General features: G+C 36.9%; 3 protein-coding genes, 1 long non-coding RNA gene, 1 other non-coding gene and 1 pseudogene across 6 annotated transcripts; 3 read left to right on the top strand and 3 right to left on the bottom strand.

Annotated features, from left to right (window-relative positions):
• Window positions 1–709: 709 nt before the first annotated feature.
• LOC103869500 (U-box domain-containing protein 4) lies at window positions 710–2,728 on the top strand. The gene is made up of 2 exons (XM_009147589.3): window positions 710–2,148; window positions 2,307–2,728. Exons 1-2 carry the CDS (start codon window positions 808–810, stop codon window positions 2,370–2,372), a joined length of 1,407 nt encoding a protein of 468 aa, XP_009145837.1. The 5' UTR covers window positions 710–807; the 3' UTR covers window positions 2,373–2,728.
• Window positions 2,729–3,009: 281 nt separating this feature from the next.
• Window positions 3,010–7,748, bottom strand: LOC103869512 (inositol transporter 4). 2 transcript variants are annotated; one of them, XM_009147606.3, is made up of 3 exons: window positions 5,232–6,083; window positions 4,432–5,017; window positions 3,010–4,364 (listed from the first exon to the last, which is right to left on the bottom strand). In XM_009147606.3, exons 2-3 carry the CDS (start codon window positions 4,972–4,974, stop codon window positions 3,162–3,164), a joined length of 1,746 nt encoding a protein of 581 aa, XP_009145854.1. In that variant the 5' UTR covers window positions 4,975–5,017; window positions 5,232–6,083; the 3' UTR covers window positions 3,010–3,161. The 2 variants fall into 2 exon arrangements, with proteins under 2 accessions (XP_009145854.1, XP_033137238.1); XM_033281347.1 differs by lacking the exon at window positions 5,232–6,083 and adding an exon at window positions 7,552–7,748 and having other exon boundaries at window positions 3,045–4,364.
• Window positions 7,749–9,677: 1,929 nt separating this feature from the next.
• LOC103869554 (pentatricopeptide repeat-containing protein At4g16470) lies at window positions 9,678–12,367 on the top strand. Its single transcript, XM_009147638.3, has 3 exons — window positions 9,678–9,810; window positions 10,063–10,601; window positions 10,700–12,367. Exons 2-3 carry the CDS (start codon window positions 10,291–10,293, stop codon window positions 11,997–11,999), a joined length of 1,611 nt encoding a protein of 536 aa, XP_009145886.1. The 5' UTR covers window positions 9,678–9,810; window positions 10,063–10,290; the 3' UTR covers window positions 12,000–12,367.
• TRNAL-CAG lies at window positions 10,105–10,185 on the bottom strand. The gene has a single exon. It is a non-coding gene; the product is annotated as a tRNA-Leu (tRNA).
• LOC103869542 lies at window positions 12,274–15,745 on the bottom strand (annotated as a pseudogene).
• Window positions 14,409–22,238, top strand: LOC103869535. Its single transcript, XR_633221.2, has 2 exons — window positions 14,409–14,643; window positions 15,954–22,238. It is a non-coding gene; the product is annotated as an uncharacterized LOC103869535 (long non-coding RNA).
• The last annotated feature ends 86 nt before the right edge of the window (window positions 22,239–22,324 follow it).

The following is a 22,324-nucleotide window of genomic DNA, read 5'->3' on the forward strand; positions in this document are numbered from 1 at the left end:
TAGAGTAGAAAATAAGGTGTTAACAATCATTAGTGGTAGGGTTTTTCTAAGAGTGTTTAACCAATACAAATTTAGCATAATATAATTCTGTTATTAACTTCAAAAAAAAAACTTCAGTCAATGAAGCAAGATAAATTTTTTTGGGACTACCATTTCTTGGGTGTATCTGGAGACGTTGCTCATTCATTATTTTAATATTGAGTATAATGAAGTAATAAACCTAAACTGACTTCAACCAATATAAACTGCAATGGTGAAAAATTAAACCAAGGCGTTGGGGTATCTGTGGATTGTGGACGGTTTCGATGAACACCTGTGGACAAGCTGTTCATTCAAAGCTTTATTAATCGTTAGATATCTGATCTAACGGTCTAGAACGTCTCTTCCTCAGCCGTTCATAACTCAACCCGATCGACATTGTATTGGAATTACGAAAAAAGCCAACTGGGCCCAACGTGTCCTGTGGCGTCGAGTCCTCTGTTTACAGGGACATTAATGTACTTTAACCGGATCTCTCGTTCACCTCCTAGTCACAGCCACATGGCTTGTGAGACAGACATGCAAATAATGTAACTCTCCTTATTAATCGTCGATCTAAACAGACCCAACTCCAGATCTCTCCACGTGTCACCGTGATATTGGAAACTTGTGACAGTCCGTGAGTACAGAGTCACCCAGGTACTAACAGCTTTAAAAAAGCTTCTCGTCCTCTTCCTCAAGCCTCCTCTTTAACCTCACCATGAAAGTTCAGAGAAACTAAGAACATAACTGAAACTCGAGTTTCGTCAGCACAGATCTTTTACGAAGATGGTTTCGGTGGAGGATCCGTTACCTCACTCGAATTCAACCCGTTTCCCGTTAACAACCGACTTCTACGGCTCATCTTCTCCGTCGGCGGCGAAGATACACCGTCAAGTCGGCCGATCGATGAGGACGGTGAGATCTAACTTCTACCAAAGCGGCGATCAATCTTGCTCTTTCGTCGGCTCCGTCGGCGATAAATCGGAGTACGCGTCGGAGTATCTGTCGGACTCCGTCATCGACATGAGACTCGGCGAGCTCGCGTTGAAGAACAGTAACTCAGTCCACTCAATCGCTTCCTCATCGAAAGAAGAAGCCTTTCTTGATATTTCTCAGGCGTTTAGTGATTTCTCCGCTTGTAGCAGCGACATCTCCGGGGAGCTACACCGTCTCGCTTGCTTGCCGTCGCCGGGTACCGACAGAACGGAGAACGACGGAGATAAAGAAGAGCAAGATCCGGAGCCGTGTCTAGGGTTTCTGGAGAGGGAGAACTTCTCCACTGAGATTATCGAGTGTATCTCCCCAGAAGATCTGCAGCCGACGGTGAAGCTCTGCATCGACGGACTCCGCTCCTCCTCGGTGGCGATTAAACGATCCGCCGCGGCTAAGCTGAGGCTCCTGGCGAAGAATCGAGCTGATAACCGTGTGTTGATTGGCGAATCTGGAGCTATCCAAGCTCTGATTCCGCTTCTTCGTTGCAACGATCCGTGGACGCAGGAGCACGCGGTGACTGCTCTCCTGAACCTCTCTCTCCACGACCAGAACAAAGCTGTGATAGCCGCGGGAGGAGCTATCAAGTCTCTCGTGTGGGTTCTCAAGACGGGGACGGAGACTTCGAAGCAGAACGCGGCGTGCGCGTTGCTCAGCCTCGCGCTCGTGGAGGAGAACAAGAACTCGATCGGAGCTTGCGGCGCGATTCCGCCGCTTGTTTCTCTGCTGCTGAACGGGTCTTGCAGGGGGAAGAAGGACGCGCTCACGACGCTTTACAAGCTATGCACGCTTCAGCAGAACAAGGAGAGAGCGGTTACCGCCGGAGCGGTGAAGCCGTTGGTGGATCTTGTGGCGGAGGAAGGGACTGGGATGGCGGAGAAGGCGATGGTGGTTCTGAGCAGCTTGGCGGCGATTGAGGAAGGCAGAGAGGCTATTGTAGAGGAAGGAGGGATCGCAGCGCTTGTGGAGGCTATCGAGGATGGATCGGTGAAAGGGAAAGAGTTTGCGGTCTTGACGCTGTTGCAGCTTTGTGCTGATAATGTCAGGAACCGTGGGTTGCTTGTGAGGGAAGGTGCGATTCCTCCTCTTGTGGGTCTCTCTCAGAGCGGCGCCGTCAGCGTTAGAGCTAAACGCAAGGTATGAACTTAATAACTGATTTGACTTAGCTACTAAACCTTTGAGAGTCTTGTGTTATGGAACTCTTAACAGATCTAGTTTTACTAGTGAATCCATTTAATGTGAATGTATGAAAAGCTTGAGCTTGATGGGTCTTCATCCTTTTTTCTATTGTACAGGCAGAAAGACTACTGGGTTATCTTAGGGAGCCAAGGAAGGAGGGAAGTTCATCATCAAGCCCTTGAAATTGATTTGCATGGGTTCCCTTGAATGAAACCATATTGGGACGTTTTCAGCAGTCTAGTATTGTATATACTGAGTGTATGTTTGGTGGGTTTTGTATAGCATCTTTATGTAGACTACTGTAAAAGGAAGATCAAATTAGTGCCAGAAACTTTGACTACTTTTGATCTTCCTTGTATTGATGTTAAGCTAGTTTTATATGTGTGAGAGTGCTATTTGGATTACAAGTCTAGCATTCAGTTTTTCTGTTGGTGTGAGTGGTGGAATTTGCTGATTTTTAAGGCAAAAAGCTTCTAGTGTCGGCGCAAATGCAATGTTTAAGAGCAAAGCAATTTTAATCAATTATTTTTATCTCTTATCTGAATCAATTATTGTTGGATCTTTGAGTGTTGTTTGTGGATCGGTGTCTGAGTATGTGGACAAACCGGTGGATCTGGTAGAAGATTTTTGTTCTGGCACCGCTGTAATGTCTTGTCCTATAATAGTAATGGTTATCGTTGAAACAGTAGTTTGGCCCACTACATAGACACTGATAGTTATGCCTGTCTCCAAAGAATAACATTTTCACTTATTAAAAGTTTGTTGCTTTCGGTTCACAAAGTTGTCTGCCTTATTCATTGACATAAGCTTTTGCGACCCTTTTGGGATAGTTGTCAAATCATAGAGAAGTTTGGTTGAGGTTTTTAAAGTGTTCTTGATACTACGTAAGTACGTATTATTCCTGTTTCATACAATATAGAAACTGGAAAGTTGCAACAATATTAATTAAATAGAGAAATACAAACTTCATCTTAAGCTGTATCAACGTCTTTAGCCTTGTTCTTCCGCCGCAAGAGACTTGGCTTGTAGCCGACCTCGAGCAACTTCTCGACCTCCTCAAACTGAAGTCCTTTGGTCTCAGGCACAAGCAGCCAAATAAAGAAGAGTCCAACTGTAGAGAAGCCCGCAAAGAGAAGGAAAGTCCCAGAGGAGCCGAGAGCATGTGTGAGGGAGAGAAAGCTCTCACTCACAATGAGATTAGAGACCCAGTTCGAGACAGCAGCTATGCCTCCTCCAAGACCTCTGTATCTAAGCGGATAGATCTCAGAGTTGACAATCCATGGGACAGTACCCATACCTGGAGCGTACACTACGATGTAAAGCCCCAAAAACACTATAGCCAAGAACCCAAACTTGCTTGGACATCCATCTTTGAAGTACGTTCTTCCCCTCGAGTGACACGTCGCCTTCATGTCGTCAGATAACACCACGCATGCTCCTGGCGCGTACGGTTGCACGCCGCTAGCGCAGAATCCACATTCCGACCTGAGACACTTCATGCAGTTCCACCTCGAAGGAGGAGCGTTTGGGACTGCGAGAGGAGCAAACGCTGGACAAGTAGCGTTTGGAGCAAACGTGGTTGACTCCACTGCATCGATCTTGGGGGCGTGGATAGCCGCTTGTGCGAAGACAATTGCTAAGATGATAAGACAAGTTATGATCCCAAACATAGAGATGATCATCAGCTTCCTTCTACCGTACCGGTCCACAAACATCATGCTCACAATCGAACCAATCGCGTTCAGACCAGAAGTTACAAGAGACAAAGCCATCGCTGTACTGTTGGAGGCGTAGCCAGCGAACTGCACAATGGAGGGACTGTAGTACATCACCGTGTTGATCCCGACAAACTGCTGCGCCACCTGGACTGTAATACCAGCCGCGAGTCCACGTCGGACGACAGGATTCGCGAAGGCTCCTTTGAGTTTGGCGCCAAAACTATCTCCGATGATGGCCTCGTCTGCTTTCTCCGCCTCCACGGACTCTTTCAACGCTTCCATCTCCGCCTCCACTTCCTCCTCCGGGTAGATCCTCTCCAAGATCGCTCTCGACTCCGCGACCCTGTCCTTCCTGTACAACCACCGTGGAGATTCCGGCAAGGACCACATCAACACAAACTGAATTATCGCCGGAACTCCCGCAACTCCCAACATCCACCTCCATGTCCCCGGAGTCTGTTAAAGTATACATTTTTAATCAAAACCTCACCACACAAAGATTGAAGCTTTTAGATTTACTTACGTGGACAAAGGCGAGATTGATGAGGTAAGAGAAGAACTGTCCTCCGGTGATTAAAAGACCGTTGGTGCTAACAAGCGCACCTCTGATTCTCGCCGGAGAAGCTTCCGATATGTAAAGCGGCGACGTCATCGAAGCCATACCGACGCCGAACCCAACGAAGATTCTCCCGACGATGATAACCCAAGGAGCCGGAGCAAACGCCATGACGATGGCCCCGATCAAGAACAGCACGTCGGCGATGAGAATCGACATCCTCCTTCCGAATCTGTCGTTGATCCAACCTCCTACGGCCGCTCCGACGATGGCTCCGGCCACCGCCATGCTGACGATAGTCGACTGGAGCCATGTTTTCCTATCGACCTCGTCGAAGTCTTCTTTGATGAAGAGAAGAGCGCCGGAGATGACTCCGGTGTCGTAACCGAAGAGAAGACCTCCGATTCCGGCGGAGAGAGCGAGGCGCATGATGTAAGGGGTCTTCCATGTCGTCCTCCAACACTCTGTGAACTCTGTTTTGTCTGCTTTCGCTATTCCTCCTTCCACCATCTTTTCTCCTCTAAAGACTGAGATTCTTTCTCACACACTATGGCTGTGAATTGTGATGACATTACACAAATGTTAAAATATAATATCTTGGAAGAATATCGAAAAACGAGAATCTGGAGTCCTCTTCGTCATTAAAGCTTTTGAGATTCTTTCCATTCAAACACATTGTGTATTATATATCAGGACAAACAAAATATACTAATAAGTTAAGAAACAAAAGTCAACGTTTGAAGTTTGAACAAGATTTCGAGTCTCACCAGAGGGATAAATTATTCAAAAATTGTTACGGTGTTAACTGTTAACTGCACAAGGATGGTATCTTAAAAAAACACAGTGAATATGATTGAGAGAGAGAGAGAGGATAGAAGATGAGATGAATTGGATAAGATTCTCTAGCTGTAAAACTATAGTAATGGGACCCAGGTAACTAATCTCCTTTGACTACTGTATCTCTCTGAATAGGTCTTTACAGAATCTTAAAATCTAATACAATAATAATTTATAGATAATGAAACAAAATGAAAATAACACAATAAATTAATATATAAATATCTTAATTTCTAGTTATTCGTACACAATTGTCTCTAAGAACATGTTTAACGGGGGTTGTTAGTGTGAAATTTTTAACGTAATATAAGAACACGTCTTTTAACTTTTAACTAAAAAACTAAGAATCGTTATTTAAAAACCGGTTCTTAGATTTTTTAGTTACAAATTAAGAGACAGATTCTTATATTCCGCTAACAATTCTACCCTAAAACCTCTATTAAACATGCTCAAAGTATCTTAAGTTCTGACTACTCTTTCCGTCTCAAAAATTAATGCATGTCAAATTGACTATTTAAAAACATATATTTGATCTATTAATCTCATGCGTAAAAAGTTAAACGTCTCTTTTCCTTTCGATAACGTATATTATCCCTTTTCTTTTGCTTTGGAAAGTTAAATTGTTGACCTCACACGTACTCAATAGTCACTTTTAATAGATCAAACTAAGTGTTTTGTCTGCGATGCGGGCTTAAACATTTTCATAATTTTTGAAAAAAAATTTGTACATTATATTCATAATTTTAATAAAAAATTTATTTGATTAATATTTAATTATATAATTTATATTTTTAACTTTTTACTAAAATACTTTTTCAGATAACAATACAATATATATATAGAAATTATTTTTTTAATTATATATTTAGATTTTGGTTAATTCAATATTCTATTTTTAATTATATAATGAAGAATTTTATTTGATTAATATTTAGTTATATAATTCATGTCTTTTTACTAAAAGACTTTTTAAGATAACAATACAATATATACATAAATTATCTTTCTTTAAATTATATTTTCAGATTTTGGATAATTCTTACTATTATTAATTTTAATCAATATAGAAATTATCTTTTTTAATCATATTTTAGATTTTGGTTAATTAAATATTCTATTTTTAATTATATAATTAAAAATTAGATTTGATTAATATTAGTTATATAATTCATGTTTTTAACTTTTTACTAAAAGACCCTTTCAGATAACAATACAATATATACATAAATTATCTCTTTTAAAATAAATTATTAATTTTAATCAATTATCTAATCAAATAAATTAAAATTTCATTTTTATTTTTTAATTTAGTTATAAATTTTATTCATTAAGGGTATAAATGATATTAATCACTCTAACTTTTAATGTGAGAGTTCGATTCCCAAAACTTAATCAAATAAATTAAAATTTTATTTTTATTTTTTAATTTAGTTATACATTTTATTCATTAAGGATATAAACGATATTAACCACTCTAACTTTTAATGTGAGAGCTCGATTCCAAAAACTTACTTCGTAAATAATAGTATAGATTTATGTTGCAGTGAATAATATTTTTGATCTTTTTTTTTGACAACCAATGTTTTTGATCTTATTTCCCTAATTTCATTTGATTGTCTCAATATCTCTTCGAATAGATTACCATTCAAAGGGTCTAAGAATAACCTTGCAATAGTATATAATAAGATTTTTTATTGTTAATAATAAATTAAATAGGAAAAAAAGAAAAAAAAAAGAAAGAAGGTCTAAGAGATATCTGACCACCACATAACTAGTCATGCAAACTAAATTAATGTATAGTTAACTATATGGAATATATGTTATGTATGAAAACATTCCTCAACTTACTGATGCTATGTAGTTGACATCACAAGCTTAATTTTACTTTTACTGATCCAAAATGTGATGTGGACATTAGAGACATTAATTTCGCCTAAGTTTTTTCGTTGATAAATTAAAATAGACCTTCCTCGTTGTGATTTAACTAAAATTTGACCGAATTCAGTATAGTAAAACAAAATGAAATTTGGCCACAAATTTAACCTTTGTTAAGGAAAATGTAATTACAATATACAAATTTCCTCTACTATAAGAATTATCGTATGAATCTATTGTCTAGGATATATGCCTATTTAGCGAACGTAAACTGAATAAACAAATTTATTTTTCATCAAACACATAATTTGAGAGAAGTTATTTTAAACTTTCAAATTACATCATCTAGATTTTTCAAAGGAGAGGAAATTTTACCTGGTTAATAAAAATTGCAAATCAGATCTTCTGAAACTCCTATTGATTTTCTTTTACAATTTCGAAAGATGTTTATCGATTTTGCTGATAGTTTACATAGAAAGCACTATGAATGTTTTTCAAAATTCTTATCGATTTTTCTTCATAGAAAAATTCTATCAAGTTTTGTTTGTGTTTTTGTATTATATAGCAATCTTTCGAAAGATGTTAGTGTTTTCAGCTAACAGTTACAAAAACAGTAATAAGTTAAGTCTTATGTATTTATAGATGAGACATTCAGGTTCAAATTCTAAATTTAGAAGTGGAAAGATAAAGATGTAACAGTAACAACTTGAGGTAAAACAAGTGGTCTAATATCCAGCAATCGAGGATTAATTTTAGGTAAACATTTGGGATAAGAACAAGTCACTAACAAATGGTAGTAATGTTTAGTGGTTTTTTTTTTCTTATCCACACGGTAATTAAGCAACTGTTTATCCTAAAGTTGTGTGGTGTTGATAGTCATAAACCGCAATAGTTTGAGCTGGCTATTATTGGTATATATGAACAACATGTCATCCAAATTCTGAGTTGCAAAAATAAGTCTTTGCACAAGGAATTCATAATAAATGTATAAGATATACATGTAGTGTTACAAAAAAAAAGATAAACATGTATAGTATATAAACTAGATTTTGAACTGCACTTAAAAAGTGTGGAATATCTTACGTTGTAAAAATCCAAACTAGTTTTGTTATTTTGTTACAAATGGTAAAATAGATAAATCCATCTTGTTTAAACACATTTCCTTTTTAACCAATCTCTTTTAAATTTCAAATCCATTTAAATCCATCAACTTTTTTTAATTGGATTATTCATTTGGTTAGTGTACAAAATGTTAGTATATAAACATCTAAAGTTGTTGTGCATAGTGAATTGAGTTTTCATATAAATAAATGTACAACTAATTTCCTTTATGTTAGCTTTTGTTTTTCTTTTTCATTTCTTAACATATTTCTCAAAAAGTTAACACACAGTTGGTCTAAGATAAGTGTACAACTAACTTGACTTCTTCTATGCGATTTGAAAACAAAAGAATTTTTTTTATATCGCCTAATTTAGTTTCTATTAAATGATGATGATATTATATTATGGTAAGATATGTTAGTATAATTGAGGAAATATAAGTAACATAATTTCTTTTATTGATGTGTTATTAATAAGTAATCATTGAATGAACATTATATGTAAAATTCATTTATGAAAAATAGCAGAAATTTTTTTTGGTAATTATAACTAATTTTCCTAATTATATAATTAAAATTAAAACTCAATGGCACAGTTGTAATATTTAAGAAAATTTAAAGGGATCTCAAAAAGTACTTCAGTTTTAATAATATAGATTAGTTTCTATTAAATGGTAAGTATATTAGATTTTAGTAAGATATGTTAGTATAATGGAGGAAATATATATAACATAATTTCTTTTATTGATGTGTTATTAATGAGTAATCATTGAATTAATAATATATGTAAAATTCATTTAAAGAAAAATATAGCATAAAATTCATTTGGTAGTTCTAACTAATTTCCCTAATTATATAATTAAAATTAAAATTCAATGGCATAGTTGTAATATTTAAAAAAAAATTAAGAGGATCTCAAAAAAGTACTCCAGTTTTACTAATATAGATATAGTTTAACTCGTCTCTCTCTTTTTGTTCTGTTTTATCATCTTCTCTTTTTTTTTTCTTGTCTTCTGTATGTGCTTTAAACGAAAACAGACTTTGACTATTATACGTAGTTTAGTATTTTTGGATTAGTAACAAGTTATGCGTGTTCGCTCTCAGTTCCATCCATCTAATATGTTTCTCATTCTACTTCATGTCCTTTGCTTTTCTTGGCCTTTATGTCATATTTTGAAATACAAAATGGTCAGTTTACTAAGTTTCAACGACCAATGATTATGCCTCTTCATAGGTCTCCTCTGCTAGGATCAAAGTTTTGTGGAGTGGAGTAGGGTTGCAACACGTGTAGCCAAAGAATCAGGGTGCGGCATTAGCTGGTTTGAGACTGAGCCCAACGAAACTTCATCAAAGGATGGTAGATTTAAGGGATAGTTAGCGTGAATATCCAATATATATGAAATGTGTATGTCAAACATCATGGAACTAATCACAGCTTAGTGATGCGCATATGTCAAACACTTGAACTTCATTTAACTGTTGTTTGAGGAAGTTGGTGCCGCTAAATTAACGTTCAGCTTCACAATAAAAGACGGTAATCTCTTTGTTACAACGTAATGTCAACCAATTGTTTGTCACATATTTTATCAGATAAAATAAAAAGAAAAACGAGCAGTGCTAAAAGCAAAGTCCCAATTGGCATTACTAAAACAAAATTTAGTAACGTGTTAAAAAAAATTAGTAAATTCTTGGATTAAGGAGGAAAAATATTTCATATCTTTTATACGGTGTGATTCTTAAATAGACCAGATTCTTTTTTTTTAATAACTTTGCTATAAAATACAAGGTGTGGAGGAGGATCATGAGGAAAAAAAACTAAAATGATAGTTGTCAAGAGTGGGATTTGAACCCACGCCCTTTCGGACCCGCACCTGAAGCGGGCGCCTTAGACCAACTCGGCCATCTTGACTTGTGTTTATACATTTCAGTACAATTCTATTATACTCAGTATAAAGATCGAGTTAAACCCTTTTCTCCTGGGCTTGAACCCTAGAGAAATCGAGGAATGTAAGGAATGCAATTTCTCCCGGAGACGATCGATAGCTCATCATTTAGTTTCATGTGGAGAAGCCCTCTCGTCTCATTCCTCATCTCCTCGGGAATGTTGGTTTCAAAACAGAGAACGTTAATAAAAGATTCTTCCTTTATCAGCTTCTCTTCCTCCTCAATCTCCCGTCTTTTGCGCGATTTAGGCTTCACGATGACAAGTGTCTCGACGGTTTCAACTCTAGAGTTAAATAGGAACGAGTCTGATTCCGATTCTAAGTTTTCCGGCAAAGCGACGGCGATACTCCGCCGCATGCTGGCTCAGAGGAATATTCCCAGGTTTACCATCACAAACCCCAATCCTATTTTGATTCTATAAAGTGTGAAGCTTTCATTGATAGAACAAAGTTTGGTGTTGACCTGTTAACATGTTCTAGCTTTCAGGTAGATCATCATAGAAAGAAAGAGCAGCCTGACAAGACACTACAAGGTCTTTGCATCACTGGGAGGTTGAAAGAAGCTGTTGGGCTGTTATGGCGCAGCAACGGGTTACAGCTCGAGTCCGATACTTACTCTATGCTGTTACAGGAATGCAAAGAGAGGCGTGAATACACAAAAGGGAAACGAGTACATGCTCACATGGTCGTTGTGGGATTCGCTCCGAGCGAGTATTTGAAAGTCAAGTTGTTGATACTTTACGCCTTGTCAGGGGATCTTCAAACAGGTGGGATTCTCTTCCGTGGTTTGCAGTCGAGGTGTTTGATCTCCAGGAACGCAATGATCTCAGGGTGTGTTAAAAAGGGTCTTGAACAAGAAGGGCTTTTTATGTATTACGATATGAGATACTGTGGTTTAGTTCCGGATCAGTATACTTTTTCTTCCGTGTTTAGAGCGTGTTCTGCGTTAGCGTCGCTGGAACACGGGATGCGATCTCATGCTGTGATGGTAAAGACTTGTCTTAAGTCGAATGTTATAGTCAATGGTGCTCTTGTTGATATGTACTTCAAGTGCAGCAGTGTCTCTGATGGGTACAAAGCGTTTGATCAGTTTTTAGATAGAAACGTGGTTACGTGGACCTCGTTGATGTCTGGATACGGGTATCATGGACAAGTTTCGGAGGTGTTGAAGTGCTTTGAGAAGATGAAGGAAGAGGGTTGCAGACCGAACTCTGTCACGTTTTTGGTGGTTCTCACTGCTTGTAGCCATGGAGGTTTGGTTGACCAAGGTCGGGAGTATTTTGATTCTATGAAGAGAGATTACGGGATTGAGCCTGAGGGACAGCACTATGCAGCTATGGTTGATATCTTAGGGCGTGCTGGTAGGCTACAAGAGGCGTACGAGTTTATAATGAAGTCACCGTGCAAGAAACATGCTCCGGTTTGGGGATCTTTGCTGGGATCATGCAGGAATCATGGGAATGTGGAGCTGCTAGAGCTCGCGGCTACTAGATATTTTGAGTTGGATCCAACGAACGGTGGGAACTACGTGGTGTTTGCCAATGGATACGCGAGCTGTGGATTGTTGGAAGCTGCCTCGAAGGTTAGGAGGAGAATGGAGAATGCAGGAGTTGAAAAAGATCCAGGCTATAGCCAGATCGAGTTACAAGGTCAAGTTCATAGGTTCATGAGGAATGACACGTCTCACAGACTCTCTAGAAAGATACACAACAAGGTCCAAGAGATGGCTTCTCTGTTTATGGATGTTGACTACTATCCAGATGACTTGGACACTAATTGATAGAGGTTGTGTGACCAAGACAACTTGCAGTTAGCTGTCAGAAATCTGTGTCCAATTGAATGTTGTAGCAGTCTCTCTCTCATATGGAAACCAGTGATGATGGAGAAGTGATAGGGTCTGGAAAATCTACACAAGTTTTGATTTGGATGGCTAACGTACTAATTGGCTGAAGAAAATTTGTTGTATCACTTGCCAAAAACAAGCAGAGGAAGCTGCCACAGGGTTGGAGAAGTCAGGAGGAAAGTAATTAGCATGACAAATCCCAGATGAGGTGTAGAAGAAACAAAAGCTCCATTATACTGAATGTCATGAATGAGTATATACATATTCTGTGATTTATAGGTTCTTTATTCGACATTCATGGAACATATTTCTGTGTAAACCGAATCACTCTCTGAAAGCGTAGAAGATTCTTGAAGAAGTGCTGGGGGAATATGAAAAACAGGTCTCGGAGGGAATTCCAGAGCATCCAGGTTCCCTTCCATCATCTCTACCACTCTGTTCATGGGTGGGCGATCTGAAGGGGAAGATTGAATACACCACAAACCCACCAATGTCATCTTCCTTGCTATCTCCTCTTCTTCACAAATGATTCCATTCCCATTAAGCCTTATATTGTCTTCCTTGTCAAGATCCTTATAGATCCATTCTGGAAAGTACACTGAACTTACAGTGTCTTCAGTTGATGTTTTGGCCCTTGCGCCATCATCTCAAGAACCAACATTCCATAGCTGTAGACATCTGACTTGTGGGAGACTCTCCCATACACTCTTGAAAACACTTCGGGTGCAATGTATCCTATCGTGCCCCTCATGTCCAGTAGTGACAAGATGCTTTCTTTCCTCTCGCAGAGCTTAGCAAGGCCAAAGTCTGAAATTTTGGGGCAAAGATTGTCATCTAAGAGTACATTCTGCGGTTTTATGTCAAAATGTACAATCCTTGTTCTGCATCCGTGGTGTAAGTACTCGAGCCCACGAGCAACGCCTAATGCGATCTCATATAGTTTCGTCCATTCCATATTTGATGACCTATTGCCTGCGATGAATTTATCAAGAGCTCCATTTTCCAAGAATTCACAAATAATTGCTCTTTTGGTACCCTCAGCACAAAATCCTAGCAAGGTAACGATGTTGACATGAGAAGTTTCGCTCATGCTTGCAACCTCGCTGAGGAAGTCTTCACCATTACCCTTTGTGTTCTTCAAGACCTTCACAGCAACCTTGCGGCCATCACAAAGGGTTCCTCTATACACGGTTCCAAATCCGCCTTTCCCAACCTCTTGCGAAAATGACTTTGTAATTCTCTTTACTTGCACGTAGCTATAGTGTTTCACTGGAATAAGGGCCTTTATATTAAGTTTCCTAGGAGCATGTGATGATGTCTTCCTTTGCTTGCTGATAAGACAGAATAAAATGATGACCACCAACCAAAAGTGTACTCGATTAACCGGAAAAAAAAAGAAGCTAGGTTTTCATAAGAAGTTTACTCTGTTACTGGGATGTCTTTGCTTGTGTATTGAGCTTCATGTGCCTTCTTTCTGCACCTGATGGAACAAAGCCACCCTACTATAAGAAATAACAGTGCCAATCCGAAAGCAATTTCCATTCCTAAGACCAATAAAACAACAACAACAACAACTTTCATTGCAAGTCTATGTTGTTGCCTATAGTGTGATAAAATCAACTGCCTTAAAAAGGTAAGAACCTGCTTTTGCGGCAGCAGAGAAGCCTGCATCAACACAAGGACGCCAAAAGAGAGGTCAGTTCAAAGTTCAAATTGAAGAGAAAACATTGTTCTTTACCAGAAACTAAAAACTTAGATCAGCTCTTTCTTTGTAACGGAATTGATGTAAGAATTTAGGGAAGATCCAATCAAAATGTGGGTCAATGGAAGAATATTTAGGGATATGAAAAACATATCTTACCTTTCTTTCTGCAGGTAAGGCTATACGTCTGATGTATACAATGACAGATAGATTCATTTGACATCCGGTTATATCCACAAGCACCGTCAGAGGCTATGCACATCAAACATTCATGGTTAAGTCCAACGTTGAAACCCTCTTGAAGAGTCTTCTTCAGATTATCTTGAGTTGTATTTTTCTGCAGTGTGATCAACGCCGGTCCAGTTGCAGGAATACTGACGTGTCTTTTGCACTGTCCGCTGAAGTCGTTTAAAAAGCCACCAATCTCGCTAAGTAAAGGAGACGAGAGGTTTGTCGTCACATAGTAACTTTTCTCATCATCACCACCACAGTCAAGTTCTCCAACTAAAAGAGGAAAACTCCGTGGAAAGTTTGGTGAGCATCCATAATAAATTGTCAGATTATCGGTGCCAGGGACGAAAGGAAGGACGTTTTCGTTGAACTGCGCATTTATTGAGTGTTGGGGACAGAAACCACCGATGTAATCTGACCTGGCGAGTCTTATGACACGAGAGGTAGAGTTTGCCTCTAAGATTCTGAACTTCACGGAGGAGATGCTAACCTCTGCAAACCTTTCACTGCATTGGAGCTGGAAGTCGGGGTGGCCGCATTCGACTCTGCTAGGTATCCAGAAAGGGTAAAAGAGATCTGTCTGATCGCCACAGCTAAATGATTGGCTGCAGCGTCTGTGAAGCTCATCAGCTGAGGAAACACAATAAGGTATCACAAAGAGTATCCATATGATTCTGTAGAACAGAGAATTTGTAAGGGATAGAAACAGAATGATCATTGTGTTGAGGTGTCAATAGGAAAATGGTGAAGAAAGAATGATTAATGAATGTCTTAGTTTTGTAAGAAGGAAAATGGCTAAGAACCTGTGTTTCAGTCAGTCTTCTGAAAACTGGACCAGGCCGGTCGAAAACTGGATTGTGTTAGAAACCGAATTTTAGTTATTCAGGCAAACCTGGTTAAAAACCGGTCAAATTCGGGTTCTATATTAAAACCCGGTTTCTCAAATTCAAATTAAAGAAAATTAAAAAGTTTCAAATTTTTTATGAAAAGTTTATATTTTTTTTAATATCTATTTAAATAATTAGTTTTTACTATATTTTTATATTGCTTTTGAAAGTTTTCATTCTAGTTTATATCATTTTTAGATTTTAACAATAATATAAAAATTTATAAAAGTAATATTATAGTTATATAGTTACTTAACTAAGAATTAAACTAGATTTTAAAATCTGGTTAGACCTGTTCAATGATTGATCCAGCTACAATGATAAGCCAAGAACAATGGTTTCAGTCTTTTGGACAAACCCTCCACATTATTAATATTGAAGTTTCTTTCTGGAGTTTTTATTAATTATACGAGTCGAAGTTTCTTTTTCACTTATGTGGCTTAGACCATCTCTAATGGTTTATTCTATTTTTTACTCTATAATAAAGTTTGAGTTTGCTCTAATGGTGCTATATTTTAGAGTTAAAAGTAGAGTGATGAAAAAAAACAAGTTAACCTATATTTAGAGTAACCTATTTTTCATTTTATTATAGAGTGAGAAATAAAGTACCATTGAAGTACTTTTACTCTAAACTCTATTTTAGAGTGAAAAATAGAGTGGAGTTGGAAATGCTCTTGCGACAAAGACTTTGAATATACTAGTAAACAATGAAAAAGGAAGTGATTTAAGCGAGTTGTTTTTGTTGATTGTTTTTATAGAAAAAAAAAACGAGTTCACACCTTGGACTATAGGAAGTTGGATTCTTCTTTAGGATTTTTTTGCTAAATAACCAAGAAAAAAAAAATTAGATTTTGGGAGAGGAGTAGAGTAGAGAGAGATAGGAAGAGGATGTAAGAGAGAGAGGGGGATTTTGGTTAGATTTTTAAATTTGTTTTGTTTCTTAGCCGCTTGGCCTAATTTCCCTTTTTCCTTATATGATAAGATTGTTTTATATTTTTATTGACTTCTAAGCAGGTGCTTGGCAATTTCCTCAGGAAAAAAAAATCTCAAATCTATGTTCTATTTTTACAGAAGTTAACCAGCGAAACTGACTGATTTAGAGGCAAACAGTGGAGTGTTGAATAAGGCAAAATTTTCATTTACTAGGGAAATGGACTGATGTAGAGAAAGACTAATTGGATGAACGATAAGGACTAATTGTTAAGTTGACCGCAAGTTTTCAGCAACTAAAGAAGATTCAAACCAGTAACGTTTTTTTTTACCTTGTCACACCTTCTCTTTTAATCTCACTCATAAGCTACGTGACTATGTCTGAGTGTGTTAAAATCAACAAAGGAAGGTTGAAACAAAAAATAGAGTGTGCATCCAGTTCTCAGATTTGCTGCTTGGACGGGAACTACTTGCCTCCAGTATGAGGGGGCGACGAGGTTATGGTGGCTGGGAACTTCTTGGTTAACCGAAAAGCAAAAAAGATGGAAAAATACTTGTAAAACAAAACCGATATCTTTCCTAAGAATTATGGTAACTGTTTAATTGATGTGAGAGGGTAGCTGGGTAGGTAAGTAAAGGCGTTGCAGAATGAGAAATTTTGTAAAAGGAAATCTCCTATCAAGGATAATGATCATAGGTTTATTTAAACTGCAACTAGTTATTGTCGCTAAAGAAGAGGGATATGAAAAGAGGATGCTGAATAAGATACTTACTATCAGGGGGCCGGAGCGTATTTGTAACATTTCGATTTCTATTATTTGGTGGTGTATGTTGAAAAGAATTAGAAAATGATTTGATTATGTATATCATTAAAATAAACTTATCTTTTCGGTCATGTGTTCAGCTAAAACGATTGGCTGCAGAGTCTGCGAGTTCATCAGCTAAGACAACACTAGAAGCCTAGAAGGTATTACAAAGGGTATCCATATAATACTATGGTTCTGTTATATAAATACATTAATTATTGTGTTGAGGTAAAATGGTGAATAATTAAGAAGATGTAATTTGTGAATGTGTGACTTCAAACTTTCAAAGTCAGGTAGCTTAGAATTTTCTCAGACCAGTGGAAAAATAAATCACATGTCTTTATTAGTTGCCCCCAAAAACAAGAAATTCAGGTCGTTAGGGGGTAAAATAATTGTTTAAAAAAAGATTGAGAGGAAACTTGCTGGTACACAGAACAAGTATTAAGGTGCAACAATGACTAAAACAAAAATCTGGAGGTTTAAGAATCATTTCTATGAATATATAATCATTTATATCTAAGAATATCTAGATACACCAGACATCTAAAATAGTTTCTGTAAATGCAAGAATTATACCAAGAAGTATAACACAAAGTACAGTAGAAATTATCTCTACAAAATATGTATATTTATTAGGTTTCTTTTAAAGCGAACTTACAAGTATCTTTTTAAATAGAAAAATCAAGAAAATCAAGATCAACTTGATTTGTTACACCAGCTTCACGCGTCCTAAAATCGAATACAAGACGTTAGAACTCCTAGTCTTAGAATTGATTTATTACACTAGTTTCACACGTCCTAAGATCAAATACAAAAATGAAGCATCTCCTATCTATAAGAAAAAGAGGGAAAATCCTACTATCTCCTACATGGCCTTTTGGGGTTAAAATATTCCAAAATATCTAAAACTTAAAAATGTTTCGGAATTGTCCAAAATACCTGAAAATATCCCAAAATAACCAAATTAGATTATCCTAAATAGCAAAAAAAAATACTTAAAACACCATAAGGACCTAAAATATCAACCGGTTCTTCATCTAAATATTCCAATCAATCCAATCTATATATTAATTTTAATTTTTTGGTCATACATTATTCAAATTTATATATTGTATATTATTTTTTATTTTAGATTTTGGAGCGCCTAACTTCAAGGTATATTTGGATGTTTAAATTTCTTTACATAATCTAAGTGGGTATCCGAACCCAAACCAAACCCGCAAAAATCCAAACTGAAACCACATCAAAATTTATTACTATTTGAATGAATCTCTAACCCGAAAATCTAAAGTACAAATATATTTGAATTGAACCCGAATGGATACCCAAATATTCACTCCTAACTTTCCTTTTAAAATAAAAGGAAATTGGGCTTGCTGAATTTTAGGATGTTACAAAATCGTCTCCTCTGTTCTTTTGGCCAACAAATTATAAGTAAGGAATTTGCTGTGAGTTGATTCGGAAATAAATCTGTCAAAAGTGTGTTGACGACTTTCATAAAAATGGCAGATTTGTACTTATGACAGAGTTGATTGTCTGATTTTAATACCACAAGCTTAATTATCCAATTTTATTTGAAACAATTTTTTATGGATTTGTTTGGCGAATGAAGTATTCAATTTGCCATAAATGATAGTTTTTGTGTTAGACTTATTTTTCATGGCAGATTTTGAATATCCGATTTAAATTTGTGATAAACTTTTGTATTTACGAAGTAGCAGATTTTTAGACAAAATTATGGGTTTGAGTAAACCAAACTTAAATCGACTTGGATTAAATCCGGTTTACTTTAATTTTGAATCTGGTTGATTTATATAGTGTAATTAAAACTAGAATTAAGTTATACAAAGTTTGTAACTGTCGTCCCCTTCATCCCACTTTTATTCATTATCAAATTGCCTTCTTTCATAGTATTTTACTATCTTTATTTATTAAACAAAAATGGATCACATCACATCATTCTCGTATGTGGAGAGTGGAAAGTTGAAAGAATGAAGTGGTTATATTTGAAGTGAACAATGATCAAAGTAGCAAATTATTTGCTGCAAATGAGGAAATAAATATGAGGATTTTGGGGAAATCATATTTGAGGAATACGGAGTTGATTTTGCAGAACACGAGTTAGAACTGACGTACCTTTTGCCAAAATGCACTCTCTTGAAGCAAAACCTCGATACACCTCCTGTGAAAGTAGGCAACAGTACACAGTTTCATGGATTTCTTTCTTCACAAAGTCGATAAAGGTTCAGTTCAAGGTGAATATCTCAACAACCAAAAAGTCTTTTTCCGTGAATTAAATTTTACAAGAAGTCTAACTCATCAAGGAATCAATGAGGCTTAGAATTACAAGAAAATATTCATGGAGGAAGAAGTTATGAATTTTACAAATCAGAAGTTCTCCAACCCGTCCATCTGCGAGTACCAGACTTTTGAAGAAGATTCAAGCCCAAAGAAAAAGCGGTCTGAACCAAAGCCGATCATAGGATTCAAGATGGATATCTCAGTTTTACAGAAAGCCCAATATCAGGACAAATGGCCACAGAATTATGAAATTATGATCCAATCTCCAGAACTGGCTAAACCAGTTCTACACTTGCCTCAATTGGAAGCAATTACTTCCAAGACTTTAAGTTCGAGTTTTTTTGTTTTCCTTTTATCATTTTATGACCAGTTCAATCAGTTTCAAACCAGACATTGGTGACCAAGAGATCAATTTATACATTCAGAAAGTTCATCCAGTGATCCAAAAGAGTCAGACAAGTCTGTTCCATGCACCAGCAACCATAGGATTAGGAGGATCCTCATTAACCACAACTTTCCTTATTGGGATACATTTACACTTGGAGCCATAACTCATCAATGACCCAGCCATAAAAGCTACAACGTTTTGGAGTCATTACCAGCTTGTCTAGGAGCCCCAAGATGTACCAGACTACACTGGATCAGGCGGATCCCAATCAGACCAGAAGAGAGGCCCGGTTTGCTTACATTGGCCAAACCGATATTATTTAAGGAATGTATTCTACTCCTTCAGTTTGGTTCGACCCAAACTTATCTATGGAAGCCAGAACATCATCTAAACCATCCAGAAGACATCCAAGAAGTCCTTAGCTTCACCAGCACCTAGGAGATCAGGCGGATCTCTCTCTATCAACATTCCATATATGGCAACATTTACACTAAATGCTTTGGAGGAGTTTCTACAGATTTTTGCCCAAGACCAACGGCCATATTCTCTTTTATTGAGACCAAGGAGTATTTCAGGAAGGCTTGAAGATCATGGCCACGTCCAGAAGCTATCAAGATACAAGTCTTCACAAGTTTCTCTTTTGGAAGAAAGAAATTCAAGCATAACGGCTATATTCCATGGAGCCATCAAAGCCTTTGCTTCCGAGACTTTAAGTTCGAGTTATTTTGTTTTCTTTTAACATTTTATGACTGTTAGGGTCTGTCTTTGTCGAACCTATAAAGTTCTAGTCTTTGCTTCAATGTAAATCACCCATCTTGAAAGTATTATGAAATATTCAGTTTTCTAGTTTTCTTATAAGTATTGTTCTAAGTCTTTAGAGTGTTGTGAGAAACAGCTCCAGAGCAACCCGACTTATCAAAGATTCCTTCCATAGATCTTTGTGGCGTCTATCAATCCATTTCGTCCATCCCACCCAATTGCCAAGCTTGAGAGTGATACACATCCAGCAAGCAAAGCACCATCTCAATCCACTTCGATCATCCTACCTTTGTTTATTTATCTTGTTTTGTTCTTAGTATAAACCGCATCTCATTGCATTTGCATTTGTTTCAAGTTTACATCTCGGATTCCATTCATATCGCCCATCCGATCATATATTTGGCCGATCCATCAAGCTTCCATCATCCATCTTGCCAATCCTGATTTCCAGCATGTATCATAAAGACACAAGAAAGATATTCTCCACAGAATAAGTTTGACTTGGCTCCTTCAAATTTGACGTGGGACAAAGTTTTGATTCAAAAGATGCATTGGAAACACGTCTAAAGATTTTTTCAGTTGTCCAACATTTCTATTTTGATGTGAAAAAATCTACGCATAAACTTTTTGTAAAATGTTGGATAAAAGGATGTACGTGGAAGCTTAGAGCCACAAACATTCCTGCTATGTAATAGAACGTTCATCTCGTTTTTGACATGCTACTTCTGAAATTCTTGGACTCTTGTACAAAGACTATATTGGTGGGGTTGATCCAACTATTTTTCCACGTCATGTTGCTAGTGCTATGAACATGAGCTTCATAATAAAGGTTAATTGACTACATTTTTGCAACGGAATTACTGTATTTTCTGACCTTACTTCCTTTTAAATGGGTTGGTGTCTATCGTATATCGCCGATGGATTACTAGAAAGCTCATCATACACTTATAATTGCTAGAGATATCGTAATGGGTTCTTTAGAGAGTGGATACGAGGAATCACCTACTTACCTATACATGATTAGAATGACAAATCCTGGAACTTTAACTGGACTGGAAGTTGATGCAGAAAATAGATTTAAGTACTTATTCCTTGTTTGTAACACTAGCATTATTGGCTTGAGAAAGTTGTGGTGGTAGATGGTGTTTTCTCGCAAGGAAAATACAAAGAAATGTTTCTCATTGCAACATCACATGATGTTAATTTTCAAATACTTCTAATTTCATTTGTTGTGATTGACACAGAAAATGATGAATCATGGACATGGTTTTTCCGCCAACTCAGCCGTGTGATACCCAATGATAAAAGATTGACATTAATTTCTGATAGGCAGAAGTCAATAGGGAAAACTATTGCAGTGGTCTATCCATTAGCAAGCATGAGAATTTGCACGTACCACTTATATAAAACATCTTGTTACGGTACACATGGCGTGATTTGGTTGGGTTTGTCAAACTCCCCCTCCCCCCACCTCCCCCCCCCCCCCCCCCAAATCTTTTAGGTTTACTAACTTTCAAGTAACCTTCAAAACGACAAAAGAGTTAAATCCAGCTTTTCATGCATATTTGGATCGTGTTGATGGTATATAAGTGGGCACAAACTTATTTTAGAGGTGACAGATATAACATCACTACAAGTGACATAACTGAATCGATTTAACTTTGCCATATGCGAGAAGATTGCCAATTATTCGCCTTTCAGATCAATCCGATTAATGATGATATTCTGGTTGCGTCAAGAAAACATGATGATGACTTGATGAAAGCCTCTCTAACTCGTGGTGTAGAAAAGTTGTCGGAGGTAATATATTTAAAATCAGGTTATGTATTTCAGTGGGTTACTTTCTAATCTATTAAACTCTTACATTTGCATGACAGTATACATCGACATTCATCAATCATAAGTGATAGAAATCGCATCTTTATATGTTGTAAATTTTATAGAAAAAATCATGTTCTTCACGTAAGTTTGACTTAGAGAAGCTACCATGTGCTCATGCTATTATCACTTTGCCATTATTATTATCGGAAACAATGCCTTTACAATGCATATTTCACTGATTTAATGTCCAAAGATGATACTGTTCTAATACAAGAATAAGTGAGAAAGAAAATATGTTTACCAACTGACATCTGTAAACCACTGAATAAACAAAAAAAAAAGAAATCAAAACATAAATCTATTTTGAAGAAAATTGCTATAAAAAGTTCAAACAAACAAAGAACACATGTAAAATTGGTGTTAAAAAAAACACATGT

Source organism: Brassica rapa, chromosome A01 (assembly GCF_000309985.2).
Source record: "Brassica rapa cultivar Chiifu-401-42 chromosome A01, CAAS_Brap_v3.01, whole genome shotgun sequence".
Lineage (NCBI taxonomy): Eukaryota > Viridiplantae > Streptophyta > Magnoliopsida > Brassicales > Brassicaceae > Brassica > Brassica rapa.

What these genes read in the sequence shown, in the direction of transcription:
- LOC103869500 (XM_009147589.3), top strand. Translation starts at nt 808, where the DNA reads ATGGTTTCGGTGGAGGATCCGTTACCTCACTCGAATTCAACCCGTTTC. An exon ending in GCGTTAGAGCTAAACGCAAG is followed by an intron (nt 2,149 to 2,306) that starts GTATGAACTTAA and finishes TCTATTGTACAG; the next exon opens with GCAGAAAGACTACTGGGTTA.
- LOC103869554 (XM_009147638.3), top strand. Translation starts at nt 10,291, where the DNA reads ATGCAATTTCTCCCGGAGACGATCGATAGCTCATCATTTAGTTTCATG. An exon ending in GCTCAGAGGAATATTCCCAG is followed by an intron (nt 10,602 to 10,699) that starts GTTTACCATCAC and finishes AACATGTTCTAG; the next exon opens with CTTTCAGGTAGATCATCATA.
- LOC103869512 (XM_009147606.3), bottom strand. Translation starts at nt 4,974, where the DNA reads ATGGTGGAAGGAGGAATAGCGAAAGCAGACAAAACAGAGTTCACAGAG. An exon ending in TCAATCTCGCCTTTGTCCAC is followed by an intron (nt 4,365 to 4,431) that starts GTAAGTAAATCT and finishes ATACTTTAACAG; the next exon opens with ACTCCGGGGACATGGAGGTG.